This window comes from Pteropus alecto, unplaced genomic scaffold, assembly GCF_000325575.1.
Source record: "Pteropus alecto unplaced genomic scaffold, ASM32557v1 scaffold101, whole genome shotgun sequence".
NCBI classification, from domain to species: domain Eukaryota; kingdom Metazoa; phylum Chordata; class Mammalia; order Chiroptera; family Pteropodidae; genus Pteropus; species Pteropus alecto.
The window spans coordinates 14501407-14515120 of record NW_006432945.1 but is presented as its reverse complement, the minus strand read 5'-3'; the positions used below and the strand labels follow the sequence as shown (position 1 = coordinate 14515120).

Here is a 13714-nt window from a genome sequence, read left to right as displayed (position 1 = left end):
ACACGATATTATGGTGTTTCTAGACCGAGATCACTGCGTTTCATAAGATACAATAGGTTCTCGGTGTCTCTTGAAATAAAGTTGCATCTAATACCAGAATTGCCTCCTTTCTGAAACTAGCCATGTGGGGTATGTGTACAAGGCGCAGGACTGAGGGTGTTTCAGCAGAAGCAGGAGGGTGCACACAAATGGAAAGAACGCATTTCCTCCCCAGACTGTGTAAATTCTTGGCGACATTTACCCTGAGAGGTCCAGTTCCACTGCTCTCCCGTGCGCTAAAGATATTCTCTCACTTTCCCAAATTAGAAAAATCTCTCGGTTTTCCTTGGATTATCGAGTAGATTTTTCAAAGCCTCACATCCCAAGGTGGTTTTTTTGCGAGGAAATTTCTACTAAGAACACTTGGAGGCCGAGAAAGCAAAGCGGTAAAGAAACAGCCCAGCGCTCCAAGTAGTCTTCAGCCGCCCACGTTCAAAGCCAGGGCACCGTTCGTGAGTCGATTTTCCTTCTGAACGTCACCAAAGGAGAGAGGTATTTAGGACACAAGCAAACTGCGACCAGTCGCATCTTGGCGAGGCAGCTTTGGCTGCCAGGAGTAGGTCCGTGCCACCTTTGGCAGATCGATAAGCCCTCTCCTGGGTCCTTTCCATTTTGACGATGCCAGATGTCAAATTCCCAGCAGACAGTAGTCCAGTGTCTTTTTCAATAAAGAAAGTTTCTTATGACGAATTCCTGACCAATGGAAACAGGGTGTCTTAAGGAAGAGGCCCTGCATATTCTCGTTCTGCAGAAGTACCTTATATACTTGAGGCAGTTGTGAGGGATGAGGGCTGGGGATTTAAAAGATACGAGGATAAATAAAGTTAAGTGACATGTACAATAAGTTTTAAATATCCCTGAGTCGGGGCGGGGGAATCTTCTTCCGGTCACAGCCTGTGTGGCCATCTACGGGGGCTGAGCTGGGATGACTCCCACTTCCAAGGAAGCATCAGTGTCCTGTCCACCCCTGATGTGACACTCACGCTTGGTGCCCGCCTTCGGTGTGGCCATCAGATCCTCAGTAGGCGCAGAATCCACCAGGACTTTGATGAATGAGAATCAGTTCCCCACCATTCACCTGAATGTCTTCACAGGAGGTACTGTGAGTGGTCACATTCAAGTAGATTTTGTCCTTGAAACCCAGATAGACCACGGCGATGGAGCTGACGTACTTGACCTTGCTCAGGGAGAAGAGGGGTTCTCGACCCTTCCGGTAATGAAGGCTGAGGCTGAGCTCCTGCGAGAAGTAGCCCTTCAGGGAGACGAGATAAAACCCGTCACAGCGGACGAGGACTGAGTTGTCTTGCAGCTTCATGGTCGTCTCCTGGTTTGGAGATGTGATGATGAAGCCTTTCTCATTGTCACACTCTGAAAAGGAGAAGAATTGGAAAAAAAAAATGACTGCATAGCACAGCTTTGGGTAACGCCTTCCAGTGCATCTGAAACACGTGAAGAGAAAGTGGGGGGCAGAGATTTGGAGAAGAATGAGAGGAAATGGGCACCGTGTTTCCACCTGAGGGCCGGACTCTGCTTCACCTGGAGAATGGAAGAGGAGGTGAAGCTAACACTCGGAGCCGGGAGAGTTTCCGCTGGGGCCAGCATTGAAGAGCTGGCAGATTATAGCAATCGGACGTTGTCACAACAGACCCATGGCAAGAGATGGAGCGTTTCCCTGATTCGTTTTCAAACCGAGGCAGAGTTGGCAACTTCAGTGCTTCTCGTCTTGCTCAGGGGCTGGACTGGCACAAAGGCCGGACGAAAGGGCGGTGGGTTCTCTCCACGCAGAGCAATCGCACGAACTCCGCCCTGTCCTCTCTGCACTGACCATGAAACGCAGAGTGTCCACATGCCCCGGGCACCGAACACTGACACGACAGCACTTACTGACCTATGTCTGCAGTCGCTTACGCTTAGTGACGCCACTATGCACAGCAAGCCGGCGGGCTCGCGTCCTGCCCAGTGGGAAGCAGGTGTCAGAGCTGAGGAGCACAGACCTGCTGCTCCCGTTTACCTTTCTGTTGCCAGTTTCTCCTGGAAGACGTCTTGGGCAGAGCTGCCGCCACGGAAGAAGACAAAGGAGGAAGAGAAGAAGGCCACAGAGAGATGGCTTTGGGACCCTTGTGTGGAGCCAGCACCAGTGTAAGCCAAAAAGCCTAGGTTTCTTTTCTTTCCCGTCAGCCCCAGTCTCGTCCTGAAGGGCCAAGCGACTCTCCACTCTGACCCACGTCCCTTGCGGTTGCGAGAGAGGACGCCCCACCGCTGGGCATAATTCAGTACTTCTGACTCTGTACCAGACCCGAGGGGTGTACTTTGATCTGAGAATGAGGACCACTCTGGAGGGCAAGATGCACTTCCCTTCAGCCCCGGGACTTAATAAAACAAACAAACAGCCTTAGAGAAACTTCTGGCGGTTGTCCTCGTGTTAATCAAAGATCCAAATTACACTCTCCTGGCAGTTAAAGTATCACCTTCTTTCATACCTGGGGCCTCTGCCAACTCTCATTAAGGTAAATTCTTGTCCCGTAGTAGAATTAGTGGGAAATGATGTGTCATACAGTCAGACCGACTTGCACTCAGAGGAATCCTGAGTGCGGCATATAAAGTAATGGATACAGTGACAAGCTCGGATTTGGTCATTAATTGCTCCCCTTCCTCACACACCCTCCTTTGTTCCTAATGAAAACAATATGCAGGCTCCAGTGATTCCAAGATTTAGTAGTTCGCTAAGAGGGACATTGTGTTCTGGAGGACATTAAAGAGACTGCAGAGAAGATTCTTTTAAAAATATGAATCTATTGGACTTTTGACCATACTTACTGGTAAATTGTGCTCTGATACTTTGAATTGGAGGATACTGAGGTGGCACCTGGAAGACAAAAAAGAATATATTTTTAGGAAAAAAATATAAAAAGTCAACCAATGGACTTGACAAGTCCTATCATGTGAAACAAAAGTGTCACCCGTAGAAGGAGCGACTTGACAGAAAACTTGGTTTTTTTCCTATGAAGATTGGAGCCAGACCTCCTTCCTGCCCCCCCATAATGCTCTTCTATAATATCTCTGAAGAGAAGCCAAGAGAGTATTCTGCTCTCTCCCACGAGCAGCTGAGACCTTTGCTGGCTTCTGCCAAACTCTCGTCTGGTGTGCTGTTTCGGCTGATGAGGCCCCAGTTGTCCCTTTTGGAAAACAGAGCATTTAACAGTCATCTTGTCGAGAAACCTAATCACAGAGTTCCCCCCTCCCCGCCCCCGTGGAGAAGGCTGTGACCCATCATCCATCCATCACGGCCACAGACACCCAGAATGCTCTGGGAGCGAGTTCTAGATGCTTCTTGGCTGCTTGCTCTTTCACTGTCGTGCGGGAGCCAGAGAGTTTTACTTTCAGGGCATACGGGCAATAAAAAGTGGTCTAATCCTTCAAGGTTCAGTAGATCTGACTGTAACTTTTTCTAACGTTGGGTTTTCCCCTTCTCTCTAACAGCTTGAAAAATCTCACTTGAACCAAGAGAGTACTTCAAGAGCGAGAAAGAAGTCAAACAGTAAAGAGATCGAGCCTGGTAGATAAAAAGTCTGTCGCAATTTGGTGGTTAAAAGAACAAAGTTCGGTAGGGAGCAGATTCCAAAATACCCGGCGTGAACAAAGCGGAAGGCAGAATCACGTGTCCAGCACATTCCAATGGCGATGCTCGTGTGGCATGGGCTCTTCCTGAAAGAACGCACACACGTGTGCACGCGCACACACACACACACACGGGTCGCAAACGATGCCCGGGAAAGCATCTGAAAGCCTGAAGTCCAGAGTGGGAGGGCCCCTCACCTTTCATGCTCGTTTTTTACATTTTCAAAATGCCGTACCGTCCGCCTCTATTGCCTATGACAAAGGGAAATCGGGAGGAGCGGGGCCGGTGGGAAGCACCACCAAGAAGGACAACAGCTCTTCCCACGGGCGAGGAACGCCCGGACGTCCCCCATCCGTGAGATCACAAGCCTGGCCGAGCCGGGACCGGCCGAGGTGGAAGGGACAGCCTTCCCGAGCCCTGCCAGGGCAGTGGCGAGCACACGAAGAGAGGCGTCTTCGGCCCTCTCCCCTCTGCAAAGCGTTTGTCACGGCTGAACTGGTGCCCTTCATGCCACGTTCTGGAAGAAGGCCTCTCAAAAGCCGTGTTACCCTCTCACCATAATCCCCGGGGCAAAGAAAAGCCCCACTGCTCTCAGAACAAAATGGCCTCCTCGTTCAAGTCAGAAGTGGCCCGTGGGGAAGCGTAGAGAGAGCTCAGCCGGCTGCATCCTGGCAGGTTTTATAACTTCTCTAAATATCTGTTTTCTCATTTGTAAAAGTTGCCAGGAGACCGCAGAGATCCCTTTCAGCACAAACGGTCCATGATTCAGATTTTGGAAGCTGCAATTCTAAGTCCATTTTAATAAAAGAGGAAAGAAACAAAGCCTCCGCATTCCCAAACTTACGTCAAGCTCTCTGATCTAAAGGCCTCGTGATTAGATTATTTGACTGACTTTGCAAAATCTCCAAATGCTTCCTGCCATGCAAAGAAATTCCCCAGCGTTCGAAAGGATGCTGCTGAAGTAATGGTGGGAGTGGCAGAGGACATTCTCTGGGACCAGGATGCCAAGGGGCAGCGAGGAAAGCACTTCCTCTCTTGGGTGGCTCTACCGGAACTGCAGACCGAGGCTTTCTGTTCCTTCTCCTGACAGTTTCCCGGTGGTAGAAGCGAGCGTCGTCTCACACGAGCCTCGAACCAGCAGCAACGCCATCCAGTCCAGGCGATGGCGTGAAACGAAACAAACGTTCCTTCCCCCGGCTCCCTGCCCGGCCACAACCTGCCCCTCGTCCTCCACTCCTGATTACCTCACGCTGCCCAGAAGCACCCCCAGAGGGCCCAGCTCCAACCTCCTTATCGAGCTCTACTGCCACACACACCCTTTCTGTGCCTGACGCTCCAGCCAACCATTTTCTCTCTCTCTTTGCCATTGAGTGGAGCGCAGTGGGCGGTCACAGAGTCAGATTCAGTTCAGTGGTGACTTCTCCAGGTCTGTGAATTTAGAAATATTATATACCATTTCCGAGCTTTATTATTGTGGGGGTTTTTTTGTTGTTTTTCGTTGTTTTTTTGTTTTTTTGTTTTTTTGTTTTTTTTGCTCGTTTGCTTGTTTTTGGCAAAGGAGTCTGGGAAATGTGATCTGTAGGTCCCAGAAGCAAGACAAAAAGGATTTCAACAACAGCTAGGCATCCCAGCCTCATGAACTTGGCTGTGAAATTCTTCCCTTTCTCAACTAACTGGAATTTATATCCATGCCAGTAGATTCAGCATGAACATCATCACTTATTTAAACAAGTCTGCTCAAATTCCGCTTTTCCAGAAAGATCCTGGGATGGCCACAGTCGTCTGAGCTCCCAGACCTGGAGTATTGCATATCGATATATTTTTTTTTTTTCAGCCGAGGGCGAAGAGAGCACTTTCAGAAAACCCGAAGGACCCTTCTCACTCGCACGTGCCCCATTCCCTCTCAGACAATCTCTCCCCAAGGAAATAAGGTTCTGGCTCACAGACGCTCAGTGCCAGGCCGAGCGGCAGCTGTCAGCCAGGATGTGTGAGGTGGAGGAGGGACCAAGGTCCACTGACACACAGGGATCACCCCAATGTGCAAATCTGGTCGGAACCCTTCCTTGCAGGAATTTGTTATTAGCTTGCACACCTGTGGAAATAAAGCGACTGTCATCGGCATGTTCCAGAGATGACTGTGACGTTTAAAAAGAGAACTATGTGACTGCACCCGGCGGTGTGCCCGACAAGCATTCGAAAATACTTGCTTCCCTGGTTCTACCACCCAGAATGTCCCTCCGACCATGGGTGCTCCGCTGTTCCTGTTTTCGTGACGTCGCTCATGGCAGCCCTCCAACCCAGGTGGGGGCCATGCGCTCTCAGGATGAAGTCACGGTGAGGTCACCACCCTGCCTAGCTTTGCGCGTGACAGCGTCTTTCCTCCAAGCTTGGCGCCGAAGTGGACACGAGGACAGGAAGGCTCACGAAATCCCCACAGCCATTTCTCCTCGCTCCAGATCCGAACGGGGAGGAAACGCTGCAGGTGCGGGACAGCGAGAATCGTTCTGGGCGGCAGGGCCGGCGTCGAATCCCGTCACTTCTGCGGCCTCAGTTTCTCCGGCGGTAAGACGTAAGTTTCCTCTGGAAGATGGCTTCCCGTCCGCGCGCGGGCTGCACTCCGATTCTGGTGTGCAGACTGACAGGAGTTTGCATTTCACCCTCGGGGATAATGCGGGGATCTTCGGACTTTCCGGATTGAAGACACCTTGTCCCATAGCTTGTCCTCACATGAAGACCCTCCGGGACCTGTGATATTTTCCATTTTCTTTGTATCTGGAGAAGATCTCAGGATTTTGCTTTTCTTGATATAGAAAAAAAAGACCATGTTTGTGCATGTGGGTAAAGTAAATATCTTCTGATATTTACCCTCATGAAAACATTTGTCTGAGGGGCCAAAATGAATGCGAATTATTTTCATCATCAACACTGAGCAAGATTAAAAGATTAGGTTTTAGATACTTGTCAAAATAGTCCTATATCTCTCAAAATATCCAGAAGTTGTCCAGAAAAGATCTCCTTAGCCAACCCTACAAGGCCATCTGTGTCGAACAGTTTGGCAAAACCTGGCAAGAGGCAGCTGGCCCCACGGACAAGTTCAAGGTAGGCAGCCAGCAGGTGCTGCCCAGAAGATTCAGAACTGGTCCTCTCCTGGCCTCTCTCAGCATCGAGCACTGAGCTGCCTGAGAACACAGATGGGAAACGTCCGATGTTCAGCCTTTATCCAGCAGCCTGAACCACGTTCCCAAAAAGGCAGTGGTTGTTTCAAGAGCTCATCTTTGGTGAGAATGAGTTTCCAAAGGTCACTTAGGAGGAGGCAGCACGAGGCCGCCCACCTCGCGCGCGCCTGTCGTTTGTGTGGAGAGGGGTCGCTGCGGCAGGAGGGAATGAGTCTCAGCAAGTCTGAGACCAGGAAGGGGCCGTGGGCTCGCCCTGGGGGCCTTGCCCTTCCTCGCTCAATGCCAGGCCACAGCGTGAAGACCCTGGGCGGGAATGGGGTGGGGTGTGAGTCAGCGGAGGTCGGCGGGGAATCAGATATGACATGGGGACTCCCCGGTTCACCACACCACCCTCACTGCCTGTGACCCTCTCCTCCCCCCGCCCCGCGCTTCGTGTCAGTCAGAGGAGACGCGACAGAACATGAAAGCACAAGCTCACAGGCTCTCAGGGCGCCTCCGAAGGGGCCTGCGAAGAGGAAGATGGAATTTTCTGTACTTAGCCATGACAGCAGGCCGGGAGGGTTGACTGTCGTCCTGGGGAGTCAGTGTGCTCTCAGCAGAAACAGCCTCCTTACCGAGGGGAGGGCCTCACTTCTGATCAGGGACGCGACTAGAACCCCACTCCGAGAGAAGAATAAAACGAATGGGCAAAAACTGGGTCTTGGGCCAAGGAGGCTTCCATATTCGGAAAACCTTGTGCCCAAAGTCACATTTCTGAGAGACGAAGATGTGTGGCTTTGAAAACCTTGTCGAATAAAGAGTCTGTTGGGACTTAATGAATACAAAGAAACACCATTTCGATTGTCATCCCAAACCTTCTCTCTCTCCCTCCCTCCCTCCCTCCAGCGGGCCTGCCAGCACCTTTCTGCTGTAGTCTCTGTCCTGACCTGTCCCCTCCTCTCCAGCACAGCCCAGCGGGACCCTGACACAGCCTCCTCGCTCTCACCGCTTCCCCTCTTCCCCTCTTCTGCTGACCGACCCTCTCCCCTACTCCCAAAGCACTAACTGTGGTTTCATTGTCCCAAATGCCTAGCAATTAATAGAGTCCTAAGAGGAATCTCGGATACCCAGGTCAACAACCAAATGAACCAAAAGCGTCCATGTGACATGAACACACCTTCAAAAGTATGCGATTCACCTAACAATCGATTTTTATAACCTCAAGGGGACGGTTTTCTTGTATCTGGGTTTCCCTTCCCACATGAACCGGGGAAGTCCTCAGAGCGCACTGGCAGAGGCTCTGCCCCAGCGCTGCTGAGAGCTCACTTCCTCCCCGGTGACTAGGTGGGTTCCCACCATAACATCCTTGTGGCGGCTAAGTCTCTAAGCAACTGGAAGGGGCCTCTGACAACATACCCACCGCATTGATCATAAATCTTACCCTGCCCCAGATGAAAGGGCATTCAGTAAAACAAAATAAAATAAAATGCTTGCTGAGCTATGGCGGAACTTAGCCAGTGACCCCATAATCAGATACCATCTGACACTGACCCTAACCCACACCACACATTGCTCAAGGGTTTTTAAATTGTCCCATTCATTTCGAGTAGAATTACTGCAGTCAGTATCTTTCTATCTGAAGTCGCTCATTCCCCATCTCATTTGCTGTATACAAAGGAGGGGTCAATGCCTTGGGAAGGCGACCTAGTGGGCAAGGCACTGGGCTGGGAATAGGAACACTTGGGACTGGTCTTAGGGACACTTGAGACTGGTCTTAGGGACAGTTGGGACTGGTCTTAGGGACACTTGGGATTGGTCTTACGCCGGAACAAGCCCTGACTCTTCCTCGGTTTCTAATTTCTTCATCTTGTTGTAGATGGTGGAGTCCGCAGTGTCTAAGGACCTCTCGCGTATCAGAGATTGGGCAAATCACAACATTCAAAAGCGAAATCCCAGGGGATTACGTGATGAGAAGGCCTTTTATTTTTAACTTATCTGTTTAAATTAGACAGATGATCTTTTCAACACAATAAACCCTCCTGCTGTAACAGAAGCAACAGACCTCCTCCCCAAGTGGCCCCTCTGACAGTTAATTAACACTCAAGAGTCTCTCTAGTGGTGTTTGTGTGATAAAGCTTAGCCTCATTTGCATGAAGCTAAATAATCCTCAACCTGTATTCTGATGAGAACTGAGACTAGCGACTGGTGAAAATCATCCCGGAATAGCAGTGGGATGATGATGGTGGCCGTGACAATGACCACAATGACATTTTAAACTAAGGCCTTCCTGTTAGTTCACGGGAGAAAAACAAAGCCCCTAGCACAAAACAAAAGTGTGCTCGCTTTACCATCTGTTGAGAAACTGGGTGTTGGAGTTGGTAGGTAGCTCTCTGTTGAAACGTCTGCCTGAGGAATTGTTTTCCAGTACTTATCGCACACTGCGTTCCTGCTGCTTTCACCGTCTTCCTTAAACACTGGGAGGACAGGAAGATCATGTCATGCTCACCACCGTTTTCTCAGGGTCTGACAGTCACCTGACACTCCATGGATACTGCTCAATAGGTAAATGAGTCAATGGTTTATAGGGAGCAGAACAGTGTCCTCCCAAAATTCATGTCCACCTGGAACCTCAGTATGTGACTTTATCTGGAAATGGGGTGTTTGCAGATGCAATTAGTTAAGCTAACGTGAGGTCCACTAAATGAGAGTGGACCCTAAATCCAATATGACCGGTGTCCCTGAAAGAAGAGGAGAGGGCACAGAGATGCACACAGGCAAGACGGTCACGTGAAGATGGGGGCAGGGATGGGGTGATGCGGCTGCGGGCCAAGGAACACCCAGGCTTGCTGGGAGCCACCAGAAGCCAGAAAGAGGCAAGGGAGGATTCTTCCCGAGTCTTCGGAGAGGGTGTGGCCCTGCCAGCACTTTGATTTTGAACGTCTACCCTCTAGAACTATGAGAAAATAAATTTCTGCTGTTTTAAGGCACCAGTCTGTGGTGACTTGTTATGGCAGCTCTGGGACCCTGACACATGGCCGAATAGGTATTTTCATAGAGAGGGCAAATCACACTATCGCATGGAAGTAAATCTGAATCAGAGTCTGGCAGAACGAGAAAGGCTCGGGAGAGTATATTGTCTGATCCTGTTACTGTATATAACAAAAAAGAAGAAAATAAATATAAAAGATGAACTAGCACCTGAATCCGGGCCCCCCTCTCTCTTCTATCGATATACCACCCATGCTACACTCTGTTTGATAAAAATAGCCCCTTAGGTATTATGTGATCGTTAAAGCTTCTGATCATGTTATCTACATTTGTGTACGTAGATTTCAATCCATTCTTAAAAAAGAATCTTTTTTCCCTCTATACCAGGTCATCAATCTTTTCCTCAGTTTTTCCTTCAAAAACAACTTATGTTAGAAAATGACATGAATTTTAAAACAGGCAGCCAAAATCCTTAAAGCTTAGAGTCATGGAGTCATGGCCAAGTGGCATGGAAGGAGACAGGACAAGAATGTAGAACTAGTCCTAATGTCTAACCCTGACATTGCTCTGTAAAGCTAGGCCAATCTTTAATGGCTCAAAGTTCCTCATTGTAAATCTGCACACAAATATCTGTCCGTCTTCCTCCAAGGTCGCAGTGAAGGAGTGAGGACAGAAGTGTGAAAAAGATCTGAAAAATGAGGGACTTGTCGCAGGTGACACCAGGAATGACACCCCTCAACCATCCCCCCACAGAACGCTTTGAGCTCCCAGTCTTCACTGTACTGTATACAGGACCAGATTGAGAGTTTGGGGGGCCTTGGAAGCTAAAACCATCAGACAGTCAACACACAAGTAATTCAAAACATATTTTACATTGCTGAACTATAAAATATGTTTTACAGCTTATTTTATAACCCCAAAAGGTTTTTACATTTTCCCTTAATGACTATTTTGCTGCTCATTTGTGACTTTTTGCAATACTTTCATTTTGATCCTGACCTTTGTTTGGCGGTTTTTCTGCTCCTGTAGGCTCATGCTGTGGCTGCCTACGGAGAGGCCAGCACTGAGCGTGCATCATTTAGACTCTGGACCCCTCGGTCCCCCACAGATGCAACGCAACACTTTGGGAACGAAGGTTTTCTACCCACAAGCGCTTATTAAATAGTATCGGAAGAATCAAAGTCCGTTTTTCTGTCCATCAGAGTACGTTATTAAATAACATTTACATGTTATCAAAGTGACACCCCACCTAAGGTGCATTTCAGAATGAAAGATCTGCTGAAAAGGAAAAAAAATTAATTATAGTAGCTCCTCCTTTTCCACGGGAAATATGTCCCAAGACCCCCAGTGGATGCCTAAAACCACAAATGGTACTGAAGCCTATTTATACTAGGTTTTTTCCTAAACGGAGACCTTCTCACTGAAGGAAGCACTTAGCGGCTTCTCTTTGACGTATCCGAATTGGCAGCATCACTACTCTCATACGTTGGAGCCATTACTAAGGAAAATGCGGGTGACTCGTACCCAAGCACTGCGATGCTTCGGACAGTAGATCTGATCACAGAGACGGCAACTAAGTGACTAAGGGACGGGATATGTCTACGGCTGTGGAGATGCTAAACAAAGGGACGATTCACTTCCCAGAGGGACAGCGTGAGCTTTCGTCACGCTCCTCGGAATGACGCGGGATTTAAAAATCACGCGTTGTTCACTTCAGGAATTCTTCATTTAACGCATTCGGACCTCGGGTAACTGAAACCTCGGAAAGCAAGACCGCGGGTAAGGGGACAACCGCTCGCCGGTCGCGTCCCCAGTGATTCCAGCATCGTGAACCCGACCACGCCCCTCTTCTTTTCTGCCCTGTTCGATGGCCAAGCCACTGGCGAGTCAGATGAAACAGACCCATCGGAGAGAAATGGAACCAGCCTGGGCCACGTGTTCTCAATGTTCTCAACGAACCCCTTCCAGGTGCTAAACCTGATCATAACACTTCATGCCCTAATAAATGCTCCCTCTGCTCTTCCGTTGCTCTCTGATGCCAGCCATGGACCCTGAAGGAGAAATCTGTGTCGAAAATGCTAGAATTAGTTTAATCCTAAAAATTGCAGTCAGGAAGTCCATGAAGTTCTGGTTAACCCGAACTCGGATAGGCCCTCTGAGATTCGAGTGACGGTGTGTGCACGTGTGTATGCGCGACAAGGTAAAGCACGTCCAGAAGCACGTCCACCCCTAACAGCTCCGGACATACTGGCCACTCACGACGTTTGGAAACGACAAAGCTGACACTCAAGGAATTTCCGGGAATCTACCCTGGGCCGTGACGTTGAAGACCAGGCCGACCAGGACCTCCTGGCTTCTGGTCCAGCGTACCCTTCTGCACCTCCATGATGCCCCCCAACGTTTGAGATGTTTCGTATTTTTGTATAAGAAAGTGTCTTCATTCCTTCATTTGGAAAGATACGGATATCAAAAGTATGGCTGGCTATAAACAAAATACGCGAGCCATGGGGTGTCGGGAAATCCAATTTTACGCTAACGCCACCATGAATTTCATCTGTGACCGTCTGTGGGAAGTAACCTTTCTAGTCTCTCTACTCCGTAACTCAGTCGTCTCTTACTCCGCGCAAGTAGCCCGGGGCTGAGGTCAGAGAAATGGAATTGGGAGACTGTACCCCCAGGTCTACACCAGGAGCCTTTCTGCTCAGACCCCAACTTTTCTGCATGTGTATTTGTTTTTACATATGCATACGTATGTGACATTTTCCAGCGTAAACCCAGTCCAAATTCTTGGGTCTTATTTTGACTACTTGGGTTAGAACATCTATTGACATTTTTCACGTACAAAATATCATCACTGCATCAATACCAAAAGCTCTGAGGCCATCCTAAGATTGCTTATCCTCTCACACGGAGGTGAGCACTTGGCTTCCTGAGAAAAGTTTTCTTAACTCTTCAGGAAAAGAAGAGGAAGCTCTCTTGAGTCACGTTGAGAATGATTCATTTTACTATTGCGCCCCCTACTGCTGCCTGAGCTCAGATTCACTTTCTATATCTGTAGACCACAGAAGAGAAGCGAAATTTGGAGAAGTAGCAATTAGAGTGATTTTTCCTGTTATTTTCTTTTGCATGGAATGGAAGAAAGTGTGTTCCCTAGCATGAGTCACAAGACCCCATCAGCTTTATCTCTCACCATTTTGCCCTAGGAACAAATTATATTCAGCCAATCTGAATAATTTGCTGTCCTCCCTAGGGAGCCTTCTGCCCACTATGTAACCATCACCATCCCCTCTTGTCTATTTAAAGAATTTCTACTCTTTCTTGTAATATCGGCTGAAGCATTATCTCTTCCCCCGAGACTTTACCCTCTCTGGGTTTCTGTTTTCTTATCTGTAAGGAGATTAAGTCTAATGCCTGCTCATTATCCGATGATTCTATACATTTTTATCGGTACCTCCTTTAAGAACCTCAAAATAATGACACATCAGTTCAACACTTCAGATGTTTCTTTTCAATTCACACAGAATCGCTTATGAAATGTAAATTCCATTGCATTAAGAATCATTTATTTGCATGTCTGTCATTTAAAAAAAAAGAATTTCTAAGAACTTGTTAGATTACATTGGGACACATTTAAATTGAGCTAATCTGTGACAAGACTTTTCAGGCCAAAACATCTCTTTTTCTCCCTAAATGATACAAAGAAAGTCCAAGTTCTAGCCTGAAACTTCGTCAAGAAACTGAATTCTGATTCTGACCATCAATGACACAGAACTGGTCAGCTCACTTGCCAAGTACCTCCACTTCTGTTTTTCCCAGCAGTAAAGTGATAAGAATGTCAACCTTTAAACTGTGAGAATTGCTGGAGAATTATCACTAAAAGCTCTCACATCTATAAAGTTGTGTCCAAGGAGAC

The 13714-nt window shown here is 48.4% G+C and overlaps 1 protein-coding gene across 1 annotated transcript in view; it reads right to left on the bottom strand.

Annotated features, from left to right (window-relative positions):
- Window positions 1-6: 6 nt before the first annotated feature.
- The window catches only part of TNFSF4 (TNF superfamily member 4), a 17332-nt gene continuing 3624 nt past the window's right edge, over window positions 7-13714 (bottom strand). The window contains exons 2-3 of the mRNA XM_006907800.2: window positions 2857-2905; window positions 7-1407 (exon numbers count right to left, since the gene is read on the bottom strand). Of these exons, the coding sequence (XP_006907862.1) occupies window positions 1058-1407; window positions 2857-2905 (399 nt within the window). The 3' untranslated portion in view covers window positions 7-1057. The remainder of the gene's footprint in view (window positions 1408-2856; window positions 2906-13714) is intronic.